Source organism: Embiotoca jacksoni, unplaced genomic scaffold, assembly GCF_022577435.1.
Source record: "Embiotoca jacksoni isolate LCO1_2020_lvr unplaced genomic scaffold, fEmbJac1.0.p SCAF_56, whole genome shotgun sequence".
NCBI lineage: Eukaryota > Metazoa > Chordata > Actinopteri > Embiotocidae > Embiotoca > Embiotoca jacksoni.
The window spans coordinates 847,123-870,247 of record NW_027185410.1 but is presented as its reverse complement, the minus strand read 5'-3'; the positions used below and the strand labels follow the sequence as shown (position 1 = coordinate 870,247).

At 45.5% G+C, this 23,125-nt stretch overlaps 3 protein-coding genes across 7 annotated transcripts in view; 2 read left to right on the top strand and 1 right to left on the bottom strand.

The window, feature by feature from the left end:
• Nucleotides 1-7,788, top strand: part of cemip (cell migration inducing hyaluronidase 1) — a 153,317-nt gene extending 145,529 nt beyond the window's left edge. For all 5 annotated transcript variants that reach the window (XM_069172897.1, XM_069172899.1, XM_069172898.1 and 2 more), the window contains exons 24-29: nt 1,875-2,060; nt 3,574-3,778; nt 5,666-5,752; nt 5,951-6,108; nt 6,351-6,451; nt 7,404-7,788. In XM_069172897.1, the coding sequence (XP_069028998.1) occupies nt 1,875-2,060; nt 3,574-3,778; nt 5,666-5,752; nt 5,951-6,108; nt 6,351-6,451; nt 7,404-7,531 (865 nt within the window). In that variant the 3' untranslated portion in view covers nt 7,532-7,788. The remainder of the gene's footprint in view (nt 1-1,874; nt 2,061-3,573; nt 3,779-5,665; nt 5,753-5,950; nt 6,109-6,350; nt 6,452-7,403) is intronic.
• Nucleotides 7,789-13,715: 5,927 nt separating this feature from the next.
• mesd (mesoderm development LRP chaperone) lies at nt 13,716-16,737 on the bottom strand. Its single transcript, XM_069172889.1, has 3 exons — nt 16,574-16,737; nt 15,381-15,613; nt 13,716-14,535 (listed from the first exon to the last, which is right to left on the bottom strand). Exons 1-3 carry the CDS (start codon nt 16,727-16,729, stop codon nt 14,262-14,264), a joined length of 663 nt encoding a protein of 220 aa, XP_069028990.1. The 5' UTR covers nt 16,730-16,737; the 3' UTR covers nt 13,716-14,261.
• Nucleotides 16,738-19,116: 2,379 nt separating this feature from the next.
• On the top strand, nt 19,117-22,434 carry tlnrd1 (talin rod domain containing 1). The gene has a single exon (XM_069172907.1). It carries the CDS (start codon nt 20,829-20,831, stop codon nt 21,891-21,893), a length of 1,065 nt encoding a protein of 354 aa, XP_069029008.1. The 5' UTR covers nt 19,117-20,828; the 3' UTR covers nt 21,894-22,434.
• The last annotated feature ends 691 nt before the right edge of the window (nt 22,435-23,125 follow it).

Here is a 23,125-nt window from a genome sequence, read left to right as displayed (position 1 = left end):
CATAAAACATGAATTGAAATCATGATACCACAGATTTAAAGAACAAAAGAAGAAGCAGAGGGCGAACCTCTGGACATGTTTAGGAGCAGCTTTGGAGGCGTTTGGAGGAACGTAGTTAAACATGTGCATCTGCAGACTCGTCCTTAAAGGCAGTTTGTTTACAGCTGTGCAGCTCTGTGAATTCAACACGTCACCAACACGTCTTTCGGCTCACAACCATCTATTCACAACAAGTCGCCACAGAGCTGCGGCCTTCCCCCGCTGCCTCCCCCCGCTGCCCTGCGGCCTCCCCCCGCTGCCCTTCGGCCTCCCCCCGCTGCCCTGCGGCCTCCCCCCGCTGCCCTGCGGCCTCCTCCCGCTGCCCTTCGGCCTCCCCCCGCTGCCCTGCGGCCTCCCCCCGCTGCCCTGCGGCCTCCTCCCGTCACATGTTGTCTCAGTGGCCGGCAGCTATTTCAATTGCATAAACGCATCATCTGAAGCATGTGAGTTGATCCCTGCGGGCCGAGTCCACCCTGGCGAGCACCGCACGGAGACGCAGCGTTTCCACTGGCTGTGCACGCGGCACTGGCCCCACCTACCGGCCACTGTGGTGTACAGCAGGTGGGGCCGACAGCTGGAAGATGGATCATGAAATAATGAGCTGCTTTATCTGGATATATAGAAATGTGGCTGTTTTGGAAGATTTGATGAAGAATCTTGATCTGACTCATTTGTTGTTTTGTCAATGAACTGTTGACTTTGACTTCAGTTATTTACAGAATTAATGTTTAGCTTTTTTCACTCTGTTTGGTCCTGATGTATTTTAAAGCATAATTGTTTCCAGTTAGAGCTGCAACCACTGGGATCGTTTTACTGAACCAGTGTCCACGCTTTTATGAAGTGAGAGCTGAAATATTCAACCTGATCGTTCAGAGCAATCATCAATCACTAAATAAGGCACTAAATAAAAGATTCATATTACACATAACTGATAGTCAGAGCAGCATTTACATTAAAAACCATTGCAAGTCCTATTTTATTGTTCATGTAGACTTTAATTTAGTTCAATAAGCCACACCGATGTGTATGTGCACTTCAACAAAGAGGAATTGTACAATAACTTACACGCTATGACTCACTCGTCTTCCTGTCTCTTAATTTCAGGATGCAGATTATAAGAGTGTTTAGATGTTTAACATTAAGTTTCATTTCATTTCATACCGTTGAAAAATGACAGTTGTAATTCAACATTATTTCAACTGTATTCACGTAGAAAACACCAACAAAATATTACAATTTGAAGATGAGAATGAGATGCTGCATTAGATTACTTAAAAAAAGAGACGTAATTATAATTGATCAGGTGTATTCAGAAGTTGTGCTTCAACATTTTCTCAAAACCCAAAAGTTTTTCTGTTACATTTACATTTAACAAAATGCACATAAATGCACACAAGCAGACACACAACACCCATATATGGTCAATACATAAATACATTCAAGGGACATAAATATATATGAATAGAAAGGAATTGATCAAAATCAATTACTGAGAGTATTAATTGATTCTTCTTTATTCTGTGAAATGTCAGAAAATAATAACGTGTCCATGACAGAGTCTTCACATATCTTCTGCCCAACAATAAAAATAACATTCAGTTTTTAATATCATTAAAAAGCTGCAAATCCCGACGCTGGAGGAGCAAAAAACAGAAAATGTTCTCTGGTTTTTCTTCCCAAATGACCTCAACGGATAATTAGTCCATCTGTAATCATAATTCATGAAATGCATGTGAAATAATCTGGTGTTCCTGTTATCGGGACGTGAGAACGGGCTTTTAGCTTTGAGGATAAATCGGTTCTGTTGTTACACGACGATGTTTGTTGTGTTTCAGAAACGATTGGATCGATGTGGGACTCTGTTACCCACAAGGCACCACGTTCACCGTCATCGCCGACATCCACAACCGGCTCACCAAGCAGACCCGCAAGACCGGCGTCTTCATGAGGACGACCCAGAGGGACAAGATCCAGCACTCACACCTGGCCAGAGGATACTACTACTGGGAGGGGGACACAGGGTGAGACACACACCAGAACCACCCCAGAACCAGCACAAATCTCACACCAGAACCAAACCAGAACCACACCAGAACCACAGCATAGACTCACACCAGAACCACCCCAGAACCAGCACAAATCTCACACCAGAACCAAACCAGAACCACACCAGAACCACAGCATAGACTCACACCAGAACCACACCAGAACCAGCACAAATCTCACACCAGAACCAAACCAGAACCACACCAGAACCACAATGGACTCACACCAGAACCACACCAGAACCACAGCATGGACTCACACCAGAACCAAACCAGAACCACACCAGAACCACACCATGGACTCACACCAGAACCACACCAGAACCACACCATGGACTCACACCAGAACCACACCAGAACCACACCAGAACCACACCATGGACTCACACCAGAACCACACCAGAACCACAGCATGGACTCACACCAGAACCAAACCAGAACCATACCAGAACCACACCAGAACCACAGCATGGACTCACACCAGAACCAAACCAGAACCACAACATATAATCACACCAGAACCACGGGAGTGGTGGAACAGAACCAGTTAATATCAACATTTAGTTGAAATACATCTTCACATCTAATAGTGCCTAGTGTCTGTTTCATTTAATAATAATAATTGAATTTGTGAATCAGCTACATTTGTGATACCAGGTCGGTGTTGTGTTGCCAGATTGTTGTTCTGCCCCCCAAAGTGACAAACTTTAACAGTTATTGCATAAGGTTTGAAATCAGGGACGTCACACGACCCGATATTTGCTGGTTTGTTATCGATACCACTGAAATCTGTTTATTCTCAATACAAAAAAGAAATGAATGTATCTCAACATAAGCTCTTATTGAAAAACAAAAACAAACAAAAACCAAAAAAACGCTGCACTGACAGGTTGTTAACAGTCATGAGCTGCACCCAGCTGACTTGGGCTCGATCACTACGTCAGTCTAAACAAGCTGCCGTCAGCCTGTGGGACGGTTTTATATGAAGTGTTTCCACAGCAGATGGATAATTCTGGTTCGCTGCAATATCATAGTTATATTTTTGTGTCTTTATCATTATTTGGAGAAGTTATGATAAAAGTTGTCGTCATCGGAGTCCAGTGGGTCAAGAAATAAGACGAGCTGGTTGTAAACAAAGCAACGATGTAAACAGGTCATCAAAACTTTATTTGGAAGTCGAACTGAAAGCAAACACATGAAATGATGTAATAATGATGTATCTCTAACCTGTGTGTATGTATAGTAGATCACATTTCAACTGGGATGGGTGTTTACAGACAGTTTGGATCATCTTTTTATGCTTATCTTGGTTTTCTCTTGCAAATAACTTTGGCTCACTTGGAGGTTTGTTTACTGCTCATTTCAGATGACGTGAGCAAACGTCATCTCCGATATGAGCAAAGATAAATATCAGTGTGTGTGTGTGTGTTAAGTGTGTTAACGTGTTTCAGTGTACGCCATCTGATGTGTGATCTTTTGTGTGTTGCAGCCTGCTCTTCCTGAAGGTGAAGGCCCACAACCACAGGGAGCAGTTTGCCTTCTGCTCCCTCAAAGGCTGCGAGAGGGTGAAGATCACGGCCGTCATCCCTAAAGGCAGCCCGCCCAGCAACTGCATGGCGCAGGCCTACCCCCGACACGCCGAGCTGCCCGTCGTAGACGTACCGATGCCCAGAAAGCTGCCTAACGCCAGACAGGTGAGCAGTTTGTTTACAACCTCCTCATCGTCTGGTCCTCCGACTTCACCACCGTGGTGCGTTTGTGTTCACGAAATACTAAACAAGTTGGCCACGCCCACCTGAGTCGTGTCGTGGTTAAGACGGTGTGGTGCCACTCCACCTGCAAGGGAGGTGTTACCAAATCATTTTACAGTTTTGTCCACAATTGTTTCTCAAAGTGAAAAAATGTCCAGCACACACACACACACACACACACACACACACACACACACACACACACACACACACACACACACACACACGCAGTAACTATGGTTTCATGTTGATATCCTTATGTGAGCTCACTGCTGTGTTGCACTTTAGCTGCAAGAACTGATGCTTATTATCGTCGTGTCATCAGACACATATGGAGATCATCTTTAACTTTGTAAGTACTTTCATACAGAATATTCAACCTTGTTTCCAATGAAGTTGGATGTTGTGTAAAATGCCCCAAAAAAATTGTCAAATGAGGATTTGAAAAATCCATATTTAATTGAAAATAGGACAAGGACAACCTATTTGTATATATGTATGTATTGTAAATATTGTTTGATAAAAATGATGTGCTGCTTTTGAATTTGATGCCAGCAACACGTTTCAAAATAGTTGAGTCAACAAAAGACTGGAAACGTGTGTGTGATGCTAAAAGAAACACCGAGTTGAACATCTCACCGCTAATTAGGTTACCTGGCAACAGATCAGTAACATGATTGAGTATAAACATTAGTATAACATTTCAGAGGCAGAGTCTCTCAGCAGTGAAGATGGGGAGATAGGAATCATGGACGCTGCATCCTCCAGGTTAAAGAGGAGAGGGACCATCCAGCTTGTTATCAGCTCAGTTCTGAAGCCAGCATCTGTGATGGTACAGGATGCATCAGTGCACACGGCATGGGTAGCTTGAACATCTGGAAGGAAGCATTAATGCTGAATGATATATTCAGGTTTTGGAGCAACATATGCTGCCATCCAGACAACGTCTCTTTCAGGGAAGGTCTTGTTTATTTCAGCAGAACAACGTCCAACCACATTCTGCATGTATTCCAACAGCATGGCTCTCTAGTAGAAGAGTCCGCTGATAAACTGGCCTCCTGCAGTCCAGACCTGTCAATCATTGAAAACATCTGGAGCATCAGGACATGAACAATACAACAAAGGAGACCCTGAACTGTTGAGCAGCTGAAATAATATCTTACGTGATAATAGGACAACTTTTCACTTCAAAAAACTCATGAAACTGGTTTCCTCAGATCCCAAACATCAACAGAGGTGATGCAACACGGTGGTAAACATGACCCTGTCCGGGCTTCTTTGAAAAATATTGCTGGCATCAATGATAATATATTTTTAATAAAACAATAACATTTCTCCATTTCAAAATGAAATTAGTTGTCTTTGGTCTATTTTAAATTAAACATGGGTTTACATGATTTGCAAATCGTTGCGTTCTGTTGTATTTGACAGCCCACCTCTTGGAAACAGGGTTGTGTTTATTATGTTTACATGTTTTCATAACATATCTGTACACTGTTCGGCCTTTATTTTACACTTCCTGTACACATTCACTCATATAAAGATTTACAAGATTTGTGTGGAATACTTTTCACTGTAATTATGCTCCATCTGCTGGATCTTCTCTTCTGCTTCATCCTCTTACATTTTCCTGTTGCTAAATATCAATTTCCCCACAGCAATGATTCAAAATGCAGTCTCTCTTTTATAATAATGTGACATTTGCATCTGTGATTATTTCATCTCATTTGTTTGGCTCTGTGACTGCAGTGTGTGAAAACTGGCTTCGAATTGAAATGCCAAATCTTGTGTTTTAATTCCAACCCTGTTCCTGTGCTTGTTTCCTGTCAGCACTCACCAGAGCACTTCCTGGAGGTCAAACTGGAGTCCTACAACACTCGCTTTTTCCACATCAAGGAGGACTTTGCCTTCACTGAGGTATCGTTCGTCTCAGACACACAGCAGAGGAGCTGCAGAGTTACTGTGGTCCAACAGCTTAGACTCACCACAGGTCACGGGTTACAAAAAAAAGAGTAGAAATAGAAAGTATTATTTACAGTTCTGCTATTATTAAAGTGTGCAGCGCTGTAGCAGATGATTGAACTGCATTGTGATCGGCTGCCTCTGTTGTGACAGGTGAACGGCAGGAAGTTGTACCAACCAGAAGACGGGGTGCAGCTGACAGTCATCGATGGACATGATGGAAAATTGGTGGAGAGCAAAGGCTTCAGGAACTCCATCCTGCAGGGCATCCCTGCACAGATAGACAACTACGTCAGCGGACTGAGAGACGGGTAAGAAAGAAGCTGCTGCAGAGGAAATCTATCCACAGTTACGATGCTTCATGTTATCACATTGGTTGATTTCTTAAGGTCATCACTTTGGCACACGGTTGTGTTCCTCTGAGCCAAATGTGATGAGATTAAAATCACTTCAATTACAAAATAGTGTTTGTGACTCCACACACGATGTCCCTGAAAAGACACATCAGCTCTACCAGCTGGATGTGATGAACCTCCTCTCACTCCTTCACTAGTTCCATCGTCCTCGTGACGTCTAAAGGTCGTCTGGTGACCAGAGGATCCTGGACCAAAGTCCTGGAGAGACTTGGAGCAGACCGAAGCATCAAATTGAAAGGTAACTAATAATATCTCACCAGGGTCTGCTGAGATTAACCTGCTCACTGTAGTATTGTTTGGATATTATTTTTTAAAATTATTACCACTAATGAAAGATTTCACAAGAACAACTCTAGAGACCAACAGTCTATTCTGTTAAATGTTCCAGTGTCACATTATGTATCATTTTGTACAAATTCATTCATTTTCAATGGAGAAAATGTATATTTTTTCCTTGTAAAGTGGGTCACTGATCACAAAATTCTTTATTTTGGACATTAATAAAAAAAAACTGTGTCATTTCAACAACTGTAAAAACAGCCAACGCGGCAGCCGAAGCTGCTTCTAATGAAGTGTTTACAAGCAGTCGTTATTCAAATTGGAAAAACCAAAAGTAAAAGAATAGAAAACAACGTAGAACAAAAAAAGCTCAAATACAGGAAATGGACACCAAACTAAACTAAAAAGAAACATCTACCAAACACGAGTAGATCAATTTAAAGGTTTATTTCACTGTGTTTTATGAATTCATACTAGTAAGATATACAAGTATAAAGATAGTTTTGACATTATCTGCCTGTATTTGGAGACACATGAAAATGCATCTCAGATATTTCTTCTTTAAAAGTGTGTTAGAAAAATGTATGGCAACAATCTCTGGTTGAGACGACATCACCTGCCATGAGGGAGAATGACTAATGCTCTTCAGTCCTTTGAGTAAGACACTGAACTTTAAACTTGTCCAGTAGGCGCCACCAGTGGAATACGTAGCCTGGTGATGGTATTAAATCAAAACGGACTCTATATGAGAGTGTGACAGAAAATGTTCATTTAAAAAATGATTGGCAAGTTTGCAGTAATGAGCCTTTATGACTTGTGTGGTGTCAAACAAGGCAAACGAGGCAAAGCTGGAAAACACTCTAATATTCAAATTAATTCTCTGACTTTTGCATCATTTGGCTTCTCTGCAGATAAAGTGGCATTTGTGGGCTTCAAGGGCTCCTTCCACCCGGACTGGGTCCATCTGGTGGTGGACGGCGACCGAGCCAAGATCCATCAGGTCCTGCCCGTCCCGGTGGTCCACAAGATGAAGCTATGAATGGCAGGAAGAGCGGGGAGGGCAGCTGAGTGACTATGCAGCCCCCAGACACCGACATGTATACCCCCCAGACACCGACATGTATACCCCCCAGACACCGACATGTATACCCCCCAGACACCGACATGCATACCCCCCAGACACCGACATGTATACCCCCCAGACACCGACATGCATACCCCCCAGACACCGACATGCATACCCCCCAGACACCGACATGTATACCCCCCAGACACCGACATGCATACCCCCCAGACACCGACATGTATACCCCCCAGACACCGACATGTATACCCCCCAGACACCGACATGTATACCCCCCAGACACCGACATGCATACCCCCCAGACACCGACATGTATACCCCCCAGACACCGACATGTATACCCCCCAGACACCGACATGTATACCCCCCAGACACCGACATGTATACCCCCCAGACACCGACATGTATACCCCCCAGACACCGACATGCATACCCCCCAGACACCGACATGTATACCCCCCAGACACCGACATGCATACCCCCCAGACACCGACATGTATACCCCCCAGACACCGACATGCATACCCCCCAGACACCGACATGCATACCCCCCAGACACCGACATGTATACCCCCCAGACACCGACATGCATACCCCCCAGACACCGACATGTATACCCCCCAGACACCGACATGTATACCCCCCAGACACCGACATGTATACCCCCCAGACACCGACATGCATACCCCCCAGACACCGACATGTATACCCCCCAGACACCGACATGTATACCCCCCAGACACCGACATGTATACCCCCCAGACACCGACATGTATACCCCCCAGACACCGACATGTATACCCCCCAGACACCGACATGCATACCCCCCAGACACCGACATGTATACCCCCCAGACACCGACATGTATACCCCCCAGACACCGACATGTATACCCCCCAGACACCGACATGTATACCCCCCAGACACCGACATGCATACCCCCCAGACACCGACATGCATACCCCCCAGACACCGACATGCATACCCCCCAGACACCGACATGCATACCCCCCAGACACCGACATGCATACCCCCCAGACACCGACATGTATACCCCCCAGACACCGACATGCATACCCCCCAGACACCGACATGCATACCCCCCAGACACCGACATGCATACCCCCCAGACACCGACATGCATACCCCCCAGACACCGACATGTATACCCCCCAGACACCGACATGCATACCCCCCAGACACCGACATGCATACCCCCCAGACACCGACATGCATACCCCCCAGACACCGACATGTATACCCCCCAGACACCGACATGTATACCCCCCAGACACCGACATGCATACCCCCCAGACACCGACATGCATACCCCCCAGACACCGACATGCATACCCCCCAGACACCGACATGTATACCCCCCAGACACCGACATGCATACCCCCCAGACACCGACATGTATACCCCCCAGACACCGACATGTATACCCCCCAGACAACGCACATGCACTCGCACTGCGGACTCAGTGGCTCCGAGCCATCGGTTCAGGATCAAGCGGTGTTTATTTTAGGTTCGGTGGTGAGAGGAAGTGATGTGGTTTGATATGTTGAAAAGGAGACCCCCCCCCCCCTCCCGGGAGCCGGCATCACCCACCATGAACTGCACCTGTAAGATCCCCAGCATCAGTCGAGGGCTTGAAGGTGACAACACTCTCTGCCGGCCGTATTTACGGCCCTCAGCTCTTCGGTTGGAGCGGCTCCGAACAGCCGGTGGTGTCTCCACAGACTTTATAAATAGATAAAGATGGACTTTATTGCTTTTATTCTGTTTCTGACAGAACACTGCCATCGCACAACGCCATCATTACGTTTACATAATGTTCGCTTATCAGCTAAAGTAACGAGTGGCTTTGGTCACAAACCATTGCTGTTGTGCTGTGAAAACTTCTGCTCTGTGCACATGAACATTAACTTTTCTTGTAATCATTAACATTGGCTTGTTTTCTGCATTATTTGGTACATCCAAAAATATTCATTGACTCTTTTTGTGGCTACACCTCATTGAGCTGCAGAGTAGAAACCTGGCCTGAGCAGCGTACTGCTTCACTTTTCTTCCTTGTGATTTTCTTATAGTCTGGAAACCCTGTTGACATTAACATGTTCACAGCGACTGAAGGACGGACCAATCAGTGACCAGCCTGGGAGGCTCAGGACCAATCAGTGACCAGCCTGGGAGGCTCAGGACCAATCAGTGACCAGCCTGGGAGGCTCAGTGTGATGACAGTGAAGTCAGGCTTTTATTTCTAAATGCAGTTGCAGTGGTGGTTGAGTTTTGGTGCATGTGGTGGTCAGCGTAGATTTTTTTTTTAAAGGCTGCTTTAGCTTCAAAATTGACGCGAGGTCTTCGCCCAGTTGGATGCAACAATTCTCCATTGAGACTGGAAAGACCCATAAATTCACACAGTGGATTTGGGACTGGTAACGCCAGGATACAAAAAAACAGTGTTCAACTTTTAATATTTTGTATTCAGTCTGTCCTCTAACGGTCGTCTCTGTTGGTTTGCTGCTGCACATCTACAGCTAAAAAAAAATCGGTTGAGGTTGAGCTGTCCTTCGTCCATACAAGCCACACTTAAAGGTGGGTTGAAAGGCCTTAAAGGTGGATTGAAAGGCCTTAAAGGTGGGTTGAAAGGCCTTAAAGGTGGGTTGAAAGGCCTTAAAGGTGGATTGAAAGGCCCGGCCTGGTTGAGAAGGGCGAGGTGGGATGATCACGTCAGTGCGGATGATAACTCACTCTTCAAGTCCTGGTGCTGTAAAAAGAGTTCACACCTTCAATAAGCAGGTTGTCTGCTACACACCGACTCCACAGATGACAGTGCTAGTCAGGTGTTGACCCCTTTCACAAACCCCCAATGGACCAGCCCATAACAGAGGGAACAGTTTCATCTGGGATAGGGAAACTGGGAATGATCCTTGCTCAGCAGATATGACAATGTAGGGTTGCCATTGTGTGGAGGTTTCCGGCACATTGCCAGCTCGGTGGCTGGGAAACTAGTTCTTGGTCTGCACATGTGGGTGGAGTAGCTGACGGCTTCTTCCTCCCACTTCATGAGCGTATGTACAGTAGTTTGGTACATTAGCTTGTCAAATAGTTACAAGAAGGCTCACACTGCTTCGATGTGTCATAAAATTAGGACAATGTTCATGGTCGCCATGGAGAGCAAAGGACATCCAGTTGGTGAAGAAGTTTTTGCCAGGCTTTCAGATACTAAGTCAGATGAAATGTAAAAACATCTCAGTGGGAGGACGTTGTTGAAATAATAGCATCCGGATGAAGTTGTTATTACCAAATCTGAACAATAGCTAATGCTTTTCGGTGCGATAGTTCTTCTGTGCACATGCTAGAGACAGATTAGGCACAAAACTATTCAATTACCTTCTGTGAACGAAAGTGGAGTATCGTGGTCATGGATGGATCAGTGAACTGGCCAGATGGAGGGTCAGTGGGGGCTTTCTTTAATTTAAATTTGATTTAAGCCAATCAAACAGCCACAAAAAGATGTGGACTGACCAGAAAAGAGTTTAAACAGAGGACTGAGCTGTGTCCGACAATTCTGCTTCACCTGCACGATGTTATTCCTATTCAGGAGCGCTTCGACGTGTTTGTGCCCAGGAATCTCATAAGTCGTGAAGAATGATGAATTATTATTCTTTATCACAACAGACAGGTTTTAAGTTTTCAGTCTTTTAAGTGAAAAAGGATAGAAGGTTTGATGGAAACTCACCTTTTCAAGCAGTTTCACTCCAGTTTATTCTGAGTTAAAGTTCATTTAAAAGCTTTCACACCTGCCTAAACAGTCTAAACAGGCCAATGCACCACAGTATGTTGTCTGTTTTCTCACACTTTTCTCTGCATTGGCATGGAACCCAGGAAATAAATGTAATTTGCTATTACAAGGAGTTGTAATAGTGTATAAAAGTGTATGATTATAACTCCAAGGAGACTGGGTCGGCCGGTTTGCTGACATTTGGGGATTAAAAGAAAACTGAGATATTAATTTCTTCACTAACATTTAACAACATTTATTTCTAAGAATCTCTTTTCCAAGCCTGGTTCACTGATATTTATATATCACTAACTACTGGCCGATTGTCCGGCAGACCTCCACGATGTCAGCCATGGTTGCTGGACAATTTATGAAACAAATGCAATGCCTATATCAGCAGAGGGAGTCAACACTAAGGCCATGGAAGCCAGCTATAAACGCGTGTAATGTACGTACATCACGGAGCGTCCGTCCCATGCAGGTGTCTGTGATCTGTGACAGATGTAGACGTCAAGTGATTTTACTGTCCCACTTACTTTGAACTGTTTAAAAACAGAAAAGAAAAGATAAAAAACGACAGAAACATTCCTTGTTTTGGGTCCCGACCAGCGGTTCACTTGCTTTGTTTCATTCCGAGCACTCGCTCACTTGATATTGTGACGTTTTCCTCCCGTGTTTGTGATCCATCCGTCTGTGCTTTGGAATGAACCGGCAAGATGCCCATAAAGATCTACAAGATTTCGATCAAACTGCCCACTGAATGTTTAATCAGGGAGTTTTTAAATGTGCAATTTCCCCCTTTCCAAAATGATGGAGATCTTTGTTCCAATCTGGCGAGAAAAATAATTTCCCCTCCCTTTGCCGAAATAGCTGGTCTTTTTTCGGAGGTTGTAGCAGTAATTTAGTGTTTTGTATGTTTAATGTGTTTTTAAAAATCCACAGATTGCTAAGAGATATATTTTATACTTATTTATTGTACAGACACAGTTGATCCAGATCTTCAAGGGACATCGTTTGAGTTGTAATGTTATTCCTGTCCTGTATGTATACTGTATGTAACAATCAGAAACCATTATAGCTCCATTTGAAAAGATTTGTACCAGGCACTTGCTGCATCCATGACTCTCGGTGTAGTCGGGTTGTTTTAACTGTACACCAAATGGATGTGTTGTATATGTGGCTTGGGCTTGTAAAGTGATGAAACTCCATAACTTTGAATTTCTTTGAGGATTTTTGTACAGAAATAAAGAATGATGAACAGTTTGAATGTCACTGTGTCCCTGCTTAGAAAAAGAGTGTGTCTTCAGGAAAATGCTGCACATTGTGGTATCGTTTCAGTCACAGAAACCTCTCAGTGTGTCAGTGTGGCATTATTCAACCACGGCCCTTTTTCATAGCACAGACAAATCACATACAGAAAAACATGCAAAAGATATGAAACTGTAAATAAGAAAGTGGACAGAAAAAGCTCAAAACAGAGGGGTCCTAAATGTCTGAAGATTTTAAATGTAGGTTTTAACACCAACCTCTAATCCAGGCTATCAAAAAGTTACTCTGATAAATTGATTGTTAAACTCTCTGAATACTAATGTAGGTTTTATTTATTCATTGAGAAAATTCATAGGGTCTCAAACGACCATCATTATTAAAATCAAGATCATTTTTATGGTTCTGGTTATTCTCCCAAATCCCCGGGATAAAAAACAGTGTAGTTACATGTTTGGTTTGTCACGTCAACTGCAAATATCCAAAATGCTCCTCTGCCCTCTGCTGGTCAAACCTCAGATTACAACGCAATGTGTTTTTCATCAGTTGCTGTAATGTAGGCTGGGCAGCAGCTCATGAAGAAGTGCGTTATGATGATTGATTAGGGTTTTGCCTTCACTCCCCACTGATGACCAAGACAGGACATGTTACATCCTCTCATTGGAAACTCGAGTAACACCCTTAAACCTCATAGGATATTTTATTTTTAAAACATTAAATAACTTCAGTGTGTTGTCCCTAAAATAACTTCACATATCAGTAGTGATCTCTTTCAAAAAAAAAATCCTCATTATCAGTTGTAGAATAACCAACAGGATAAACACGCGTGATGTGTGAAGTGATGGAAGTTCATGCTGGAAAAAGGACAGTTAAGAAGAAGTGGGTGATTTGGGTCAAACATAAAACTCAGTGAAATCATGTGAATTTCCAAATTTTACTGTACATGGGTGGTTGTTTATATATATTTTTGTTTTATAAATGTCGCAAATTTTGAGTGTATAAAACCTTTTTTTACATGCGTGTTAAGTTTTTTCTCACCTCACCTCCATCCCAGAGGGAAACATTGCACAGTAATAAAAAATATGAAACTGATCGTAAAAAATTGTTTTATTTTCATATTCAGTGAAAAATCTAACAGAAAACATTGGTGCTACCTTTTTTTTTTTTTTTAATCAAACTTTATGTGCTGCTGTAAGAAAACAAAATCCAACACAGACCAGGACTGGACGGTCTGAATAACGACTCCATGTCTGCACCTGAAAACTACCAAACATGGGTCCTGGCACGAAAACAATCAAAGTGGATAATGGTTACCTTGAGTAGCTTTTAAACAATATTAACATGGATTGGTTTTCATTTGGTGATCATCTAAAGACAGCGTTGAAGAGTTTGTCACCAGCGTGACAAAGACTCAGCCCGTTTCAGTGAGGAAGAATCTGGAAAAGACAACAAATCAGTGAGTGACGATTTACGACTCCAGTCAAGGTCAATGTGTGCAAGAGGATCCAGTCGTTCACTGATACCACCGACGCCGAACCGCCGACGCCTCACGTGGCCCCGGAGCCACGTTCACCAGTTCACTGCTCACTGATTGGCCGTGAGAAGGACCGCTGACTTCCTTCCTGTTTATCTCCATCACAGCTCCTGTTTCAGACTGCCGGCGCTGTTTCCCTCCAGGTCGGGCTTCTGGCTCTCCGTCTTCTTCTTGCTCTTCTTCTTCTTCTTCTTGTCGACGTCATTCTGCTGCTTGTTTTTGGCGTCATCCTTCTTGGCAGCTTTCCCCGGGAACACCTGCCCCTCGACGGTAACCTCGGCGCAGCGGTCTTGGGCCACGAGGAAGTCTTTCACCTCCCAGGCAAAACTGCCGTCCCGCAGCATGAAGATCACCCTGTTGGAGCCGACCACGAACCTGCAGGAGGAAACCGGGCATCACTGAGTGGACGCTTATTACTGTAAACCATAAAGAAGAACTACGTGTGAGTAACAACGAGGCTTAATGACAAAGGAAATAATGAAAGTTACGGGAACATTTCAACATGATACCAGCTGGTGAGGTTCAAGCAGCGATCATTGGACCAAACTTCATGATAATCAACGAGAAAACACTTCCATGGTTGGTCGAATGGTGCAGAAGACAAATCCTTTCACTGTTTCACTCTATGAGTTGTATCTTGTATGTAAATACAAATATTTGAAAATCATCAAATTAATTGTAAGAAGTTGAGTTTCCTGAAATTAAAGAGAGGATGATGTTTGAGGATTTTTGTGTGTTTTTGGAGGATTGAACATTTGTAGGGTTTTACATGTATTCATAATTTTACACCTAAAATTTGATTAGGACAGATTAAAGAATAATAAAGGCAGTCCATCAAATAAGTTACTTTTCAAACAAAGTGCTGGAGAAAAAATAGGAAGTGGACAGATGTTTATGGGTTGAACCTGGAGCTTGGACTCCAGTCATCAACAGCTGCTGTCGTTCATATCAGCCACCAGATGTCGCTGATGTTCACTGATCTGGAGCTTCAATTACTTTTGAGCAGCACAAACAGAAAGAAGGATCTGAAGAGTAATCCATCTTTGTTCATGTGTAACTGCCCATTACATTTCTAAAGGTGGATAATAATGTAATAAACAGTTGAATGATGAGATATTCCACCTGAGAAAAACTTGTACAATCATTAACTTCAGGTCAAATGGATGAGAAGTAAATCTCTCTTCTGTAAAAGCAGCTACAGACGTTCGGTGGGAAACTACCTCTGGATATCGAAGTTGGCGTTGAAGAGGCTGCCCTGCCACAGGCCCGTCACCTCCTCCGTCTCTTTCTCGCTCGGGTCTCCCGACACTGTCGCGAACACCATCAGAGTCCGGCCTTTCTTGGACATCTTGAGAAGCTCCTCGGGCTTGGAGGCGTCCACTTTGGAGAAATCGATGGGAGGAGGAGACCGTTTGTGCTCGGGGAGGTCGCCTTCCTCAATGTCATCATCCTCCTGTCAAACAATCAGCAGACGGATTAAACACTGTACGATGATAGAAACTGGTTGGACGCTTCTCTCTCACACTACTTATACTATTTTATATTTCTAAGTCACATCATAAACACAATTATTGTGCTTTGTATTGAGTTATATTTAATATCGTCCTTCCTTGTTGGTGTTGACTTTTTACAGTTCATTCCCAAAACGTCTTGAAATAAGGCAGTAAAACAGATGATGTCACATCTGAATGCGCTGCTGCAACCAGCAGCTTCATACATGTGAACGTGACGTCACAAGAACAGCTGGGAACCAACGGGATCGTGGACCTGCTGCAGGAACCAAAGCGAAATGTAATCCTTCCTTTTGATACTGATTATGGTTTGATTGGGAATCCAAAAGAACACATCAAATGTTACCCATGAGCAATTAGATTCACGCATGTGTAGTTTAAACCTTTCAACAGGTTTTTAAAACAGCATAAAAATGTTTGCACAGCTTAAATAAAGGGATCACTGGACGCTCCTTGTCTTCAATGCTCATTTTACTTCACAGGTCTGGAGGACAGCTCTGAAACATGAACATGTCCCACTCATCCCGCTTCACAGGTCTGGAGGACAGCTCTGAAACATGAACATGTCCCACTCATCCCGCTTCACAGGTCTGGAGGACAGCTCTGAAACATGAACATGTCCCACTCATCCCGCTTCACAGGTCTGGAGGACAGCTCTGAAACATGAACATGTCCCACTCATCCCGCTTCACAGGTCTGGAGGACAGCTCTGAAACATGAACATGTCCCACTCATCCCGCTTCACAGGTCCGGAGGACAGCTCTGAAACATGAACATGTCCCACTCATCCCGCGGCACCGTTCAGGATTCACGTGTTACACGAGACATGATGCCGTTAAACACACGGAGCTGGCTAGCGGCTAGCGGCTAGCGACCGACTGAAAACCACCACGTCCACGCACCTCCCACTGCTCCAGGAGCCGCGCCATGTCTGCATCGTTGTAGTCTCGGATGTCCTTCTTTTTCTTGGCTTTATCTTTGCTGTCAGTCGCTAAAACACAAAGCAAACACGAGCAGAGCAGGAGCACGACGCATCTCAACCTGAAGTCAGACGCCATGTTTACAGATGGTGCGCTCTGATTGGCCGGGAAGTCTGCCGGTCACGAGACGGGGAGGGGCGTGTCCGAGCCGACCGGCGGCAGAAGAAGAAGAGACTTTCAAAATAAAATCCGAGTTGTTCAAGTTGTTGCGTATTGATTATGAATTGATGAAAACATTTTAAAGTTTGATTGTGCAAACTACTGGTGAGAATTCACCGCTCTGATATTCTAAATAAAGCGTAAATCAACCCCAAATAATTGTAAAGAGTAGATATATTAATATGAGATAGAGTATATATGCTTCGTGAGACTCTAAATAAGGTTTAGAAACTATTTGCACCAAGTTCACTCATTCAGCACATTAGTTGGAGCAAGAGATACTTTGAGCACAATGAATGTGTACTTAAAAAAAAACAAAAAAAAACAAGGTGGCTAATTGTCTGTTAACTGTTGTGTTGTGTTCATTCATTTATTTATTTATTTTTTTTTTTATTTTATAGACTTTATTAATCCCCGAGGGGAAATGTCTTCACTACAGCAGGGGGGCTCTCAGGGGGGAGATGCTGCAGCAGGCTGCCACTAGCGCGGCGCCAGGTAACCTGACCTGAGGTGCATGTTTTTGGATGATGGGAGGAAGCCGGAGAACCCGGAGAGAACCCACGCAAGCACAGGGAGAACATGCAAACTCCACACAGAAAGGCCCAGGACCGGATTCGAACCTGGAACCTTTTTTTGCTGTGAGGTGACAATGCTAACCACTGCACCACCGTGCCGCCCAAATTCATATTAGGTTTTGATTCAAAATCAATAAATGTAACTAATTAACTAGCTCATCTACATTATTGTTGGGATTGTTTTATGTTGGCTAACACATTCCCATCACTTTAGTCAAACAGCACATCCTAATCTTTGTCAAGGCTGCCGTTAAAAAGTCAACCATCATTCATAAAGTGCAGATCGATATATTGTTGGACGGTGTCATAAACAGGAGGGATGAAAAAGCCTCAACTCTTTCTGACCTCCCTGTGGCTTGTAGTCACCAAACCCATTACATAATTCATAAAACAATATGTTTAAAAAAAATGCTTTGTTTTCTTTTGCAATTTCCTTTATTATATTCATGTTTTTATTGATTTGGTTTAATAAACCACTATTTTCTTTCACTGAGCATGTAGCTCCAGCATACCACTGATACTCTGTTAGAACGCACTGTGTGAAGGTCAGCAGAGTTCAAGGGAGATCAGAGATCAGAGATCAGAGATCAGGGATCAGAGATCAGAGATCAGAGATCAGGGATCAGAGATCAGGGATCAGAGATCAGAGATCAGAGATCAGAGATCAGGGATCAGAGATCAGAGATCAGAGATCAGGGATCAGAGATCAGAGATCAGAGATCAGGGATCAGAGATCAGGGATCAGGGATCAGAGATCAGAGATCAGAGATCAGGGATCAGAGATCAGAGATCAGGGATCAGAGATCAGAGATCAGGGATCAGAGATCAGAGATCAGAGATCAGGGATCAGAGATCAGGGATCAGAGATCAGAGATCAGAGATCAGAGATCAGGGATCAGAGATCAGAGATCAGCCTCGCTAACACAAACTGCAGAGCTGCTTCCTGTCGGACCGACTCCACCCAATGGCACCGTGCCCCGAGCAGCTGCAAGCCCCACCGACAGTCCAACAGCTCCCACATTCACACACAGCGTGTGAAAACTTCTCTGTTCCAAGTCTAAGAACTAAATATATTGGCTTTATCATATATACAGTAGTCCATTGAGATGAGGTCGCATATTTCTGTCTCACGACTCCAACATGTCACACAATACAGACAGTAACAGACGCTTTCACATCATCTTCACGTCCTTAAACAAGGATCATCCTCTTCACTGTCCCCGGCTCATTTTCTACGTTACCCATCCATAGAAATATGCTAATTATGTTCTAACCATTCAATAAAGGCAATTATTTTATATTAAGAAGAAGATTGGACATTTAGATCAGACAAAAATAATATCTTTTTTTTTGGGGGGGGGGGTTATTGAATTGTTCATTCATAGACCTGCTGTAGCGAAGAAATTTCCCCTCGGGGATTAATAAAGTGAAATAAAAAAAATTTAAAAAATAAATAAAAGCGATGTGTTTTATGGAGAGCGAAGGTTTATACCTCTGGAATCAGTCTGTATCTACCAAAAGCACCAATTTATGCGACATCCTCTCTCCTGAATCTTTAAAAGCAGTTCAAAGGCACATTGAACTTTACTCCGTTATTACTTGTCCAATCTAAATTCTCCTCCAGGCCTGCTGGCTCCAGGTCTGTACGCTTCTGCGTGAAAGCTCTGCTTTTATTTTTGAAAAGCAGCAGCTTCCGGCGTCGTTAGCGCGCCGCTCGCCGTCGCTGATGTCTCACGGCAGAGCGGCAGCCGCCAGTCCCGAAAGTAAAAGCGGTCGTGAAGCTCCCCGGAGCTCTTCGGCCACCGTATACCGACGGACTCGCCTCGCGACTTGGTGAACGTGAGACACCGAGCGGATCAAACATATGGCGGAGCGCTGACTTCCAGAGGAGGGTCGCTCACGTTGTTCCGTCGCCGCCGCTTCGCTTCGCTCCGCTCGGTCCGAGCAGCCTCTGAGCCCGGGACCACACCCTCCCCGCTTCCTCATAGTACAGCAGCGGGAGCGCGCAGCACCACTTTGAATCTCCGGGAATAACGGCCACGTCTCGGACCTCCGTTCACGGCATTCGTGATCCCGGAACCTGCCGAAAACAAGCGAGGGTTACATGTTCCGACAAAACGACCCCGCCGGGCTGGTATGGATATGAGGAGCGAGTCCCCGCAGGGAATATGCGGGTCCGCACACTTTCGAGTCCCGTGTTGAGACGCGGAGGAGGCGGCGGAGGGCGGACCGACGGACGATGCATATGGAGCCGCGGCGCCCGGAGCAGCTGCTAGCGTCCAACCCGGGACTCTGTCTGAAGAAGAAGCGCTTGAAAGAGGACTGAAGGGCTCGTGTTGTGGGACAGTCGCCTTTTCCTTCTTTCTTGTTTTGGTGGATTTTTGTTTTACTTGGAGGAGGACTCGTGAAATGATGGTGCCGGAGGGACGCACGGATCTCCCCGCTGTCCAGAAGAGCTGCCCGGGTGGTGCCCCGTCTCTGTCCAGTATGAGTCCGCCAGGCAGGTCACACTCAGCGGGAACAAGTCGGACGAGGTCTCGGTGCTGTTTCAGGCTACTTGCTCTGACGGGAGTGGACACAAAATGATATCGTGTTGATTGTCGTGGAGAGAAAGAAAGGACCAAACAAAGACTTGATGCTGAGGTGAGCTGTTCTTGGCGAAAGTAATTAAAAGACCCCAAACCAGAGCAGGGCTGTCGCGCGGAGGTGCCCCTCTTCAGGTGATACAGGAGCTCGTGACGTGGTTCGTGTTATTCCCAGTCTGCACTTTGCCGTTTTTGAAGGCACCTTTGGTGGCACTGCAGTTTCTGTGATTTCTGGTTTCTTTTTCTTCTTTAATTCAGCAAACCTGTGAATTCTTCTGTTCCACAAAAAAAAAAAAACCAACCCGGGACTACAATTTAGAGTGATGACTTGTTGTTTGTGTTGTTCAGGGCATTTAAATTAATTTTTCAAGTTACACTGATAACTCGGATTTATCTCGACTGTTGTATAATTTAGTAATAATCCAGGCAGGTAACTCCGGGAAACGTGCCAGACAGAGTTTTATTCTCATTATAGACACATTAGTGAACACATGGAGGTGTAGTAAGTAAAATGCAGTTTGTTTACATGGAGGACACATGTACGTGTGTGTGTTAACGTGGTGCACAGCTGAAGACCTACTCTGAAGGAATTTAAGGAAGACTGTTTGGCCAGTTGTTATTTAAGAGTTTGTTACAAAAAAAAAAAAAAACAACAAAAAAATTTTTTTTTTAAAAAGCAGCGATCGGAGACGTGTTGTGGAGAGATGTCTTAAACATTAGGATGCAGTGTGCAGCAGCAGAAGTCTATAAATAAGTGAACCCCTCCAGAAGTGCAGTTTGACCCCACCCACCCACCTCCATCCCACCCCTCCCCTCCACCCCATCCACCCCCACCCCCCCCTGACTCCCCTCATTATTATGGCTAGTGGTGGCTCGGGCAAGTCAGCTAGTGAGGGATCAGCCAGCGCACCCGGCGGCAGCCTGCAGCAGAGGAAGCGTCTCTCCTCCATCTGTGACACGTGTAAGGGCAAGATGCAGCTGGTGGCCGACCTCCTGCTGCTGTCCAGCGAGACGCGGCCCGTCATGACCTCGGAGGGCGTGGCGGTGGCCGACACCTTCGACCAGTGCCGCGACACCGTCATCGCCAGGACCAAAGAGCTCTCCATCCTCACCCACGACATCCAGAGTCAGCTCAACATGGGCCGCTTCACCGAGGTGGGCGACCGGCTGCTGGAGATGGCCGACCTGGTGGTCTCTCTGACCGAGTGCTCGGCCCACGCCGCCTACCTGGCGGCCGTGGAGACCCCCGGCTCCCAGCCCTGCCTGCCCGGCCTGGTGGACCGCTACAAGGTGACGCGCTGCCGACACGAGGTGGAGCAGAGCTGCGGCGTCCTCCGGGTCACGCCGCTGCCGGACCTCACCCCCCAGCTCCTCCTCGAGCTCTCCCAGAACATCTCCACCAACCTCAAGACTCTGACCGACATCTCGTCGCTGGCCAGCGAGAGGTCCAGAGATCGCTTCGCCAAGGAGCAGTTCAAGTTGAGCGTGAAGAGCATGAGCACGAGCGGCACCGCCTTCCTGGCGTGCGTGAAGGAGGTGAAAACGCAGCCCAGCGAGCTGACCCGGAACCGCTGCGTCCTCTTCAGCGCCGCTCTGGTCCAGGCCGTCAGCGCGCTGGTCGGGTTCGCCACCGAGCCCCAGTTCCTGGGAAGAGCTGCGAGCGTCTCGGCCGAAGGGAAGGGGGTGCAGACCGCGGTGCTGGGGGGGGCCATGAGCGTGGTGTCCGCCTGCGTCCTCCTCACTCAGGGCCTCCGAGACGTCGCCCAGCATCCCGAGAGCAGCTCCAAGATGGCCGACTACCGGGAGCGTCTGCGCAACTCGGCCTGCGCCGTGTCGGACGGCTGCACGCTGCTCACTCAGGCCCTCCGAGAGCGCTCCTCTCCACGGACTCTGCCGCCAGTCAACTCTCATTCTGTGAATTAGTTTAGGAAGCGGTAACGCGGGCTGCGGTCGCCTCCGTCACCAGTGACCTACCAAAGAGACTCGCCCGGGTTCTGCCCGGTCGGCAGGTTCGGAGTAACATCAGCAGAAGGCCGCGCGGTCGAAGCGCCGCAGGGTTCGCTGTTGCGCTGGATGCGACTCGGACCTCGTTAGAAACGGACCGCCCGACCGTCCGGGTCGGGGCGGCGGGGCTCGGCCGACGGCCCGCCTTCGCCGACCCGACGGCGGCCTTCCCGCCTGAAAAGTTTACCTCAGTTTCCAGCCTCGATGATGGATGTAGCCTCGCTGTGGGAACCTATGGCCGGTGGAGTACGTGTGCTTCGTGAGATTGGAGAAAGTGATCCGAGCGTCTCGTTTTTTGTTTTGTTTTCAACATGTGTGAATTCTTGATTGGTAAAAAGCTGCTGTGAGTGTGTGCCATAGGTTTTACACTATTTACCAGACTTCCCATAGTATTTTCAAGCGTTTTTGACCTTGCATGTAATGGAGTATTTATTTCAACTATTAAAAATGTTGTTTCTGATGTGCTGGTGTCGGGCTAATCTGCTGTTGAAAGGCCACATTTATTACTACAACAGTATTTACATATTAAGAGAGAGACAGATATTTATGTTTGTTACTTTTTTAATCACTTGACAAGAATGAAACAAGTGTTTGATTAATTTATGAGTTCAGCCATTATAACTATTGGTTAATTATAAACAGTCAAACGTAAATTCTTCCCATTTTTATATCACAGTGAAGTGAATATCTTTGGGATTTGATTTCTGTCCTTTGGCCTCTGTGACACAGTAACATGCGTTTCTTTATTTTCTTTTTTTTTTTTACTATTTCTGAGACTATAAACAATTAGTTCATTCATAAAAACAATAAACATTAGCAGTAAAGTGTAATAAAGAATAAGCATGAGTCGCTGCTCTGCTCTATATTAGAGTTCATGCTTCAGTTTGACCTGAACTCGCGTCGGCAAACACAGAAATGCTGTTGAGCAACACTGAGCATCGATACGCAGTCGGCTTGACCTTTGACCTCCCGGGGGGGGCATCAGCTCATCTGTCTGTTAGTTTTAACCTTCACTGAATATGAAGTGTTGCTACGCTGACAGGACGTCTGTTTACACTGACGCATCAGGTGTAAATAATGGATGACAGATAATCTGCTGACTCACTGGCACAACGTCCCAACGAGATGTTTGATTTAACAGAACCAGTCAA

Excerpts from the sequence above, each read along its gene's own strand:
- mesd (XM_069172889.1), bottom strand. The coding sequence starts at position 16,729 with ATGGCGTCTGACTTCAGGTTGAGATGCGTCGTGCTCCTGCTCTGCTCG. Across the intron at positions 15,614-16,573 it reads GGCTCCTGGAGCAGTGGGAG|GAGGATGATGACATTGAGGA; the intron begins GTGCGTGGACGT and ends ATTGTTTGACAG. Across the intron at positions 14,536-15,380 it reads GCCAACTTCGATATCCAGAG|GTTCGTGGTCGGCTCCAACA; the intron begins GTAGTTTCCCAC and ends TTCCTCCTGCAG.
- tlnrd1 (XM_069172907.1), top strand. The coding sequence starts at position 20,829 with ATGGCTAGTGGTGGCTCGGGCAAGTCAGCTAGTGAGGGATCAGCCAGC.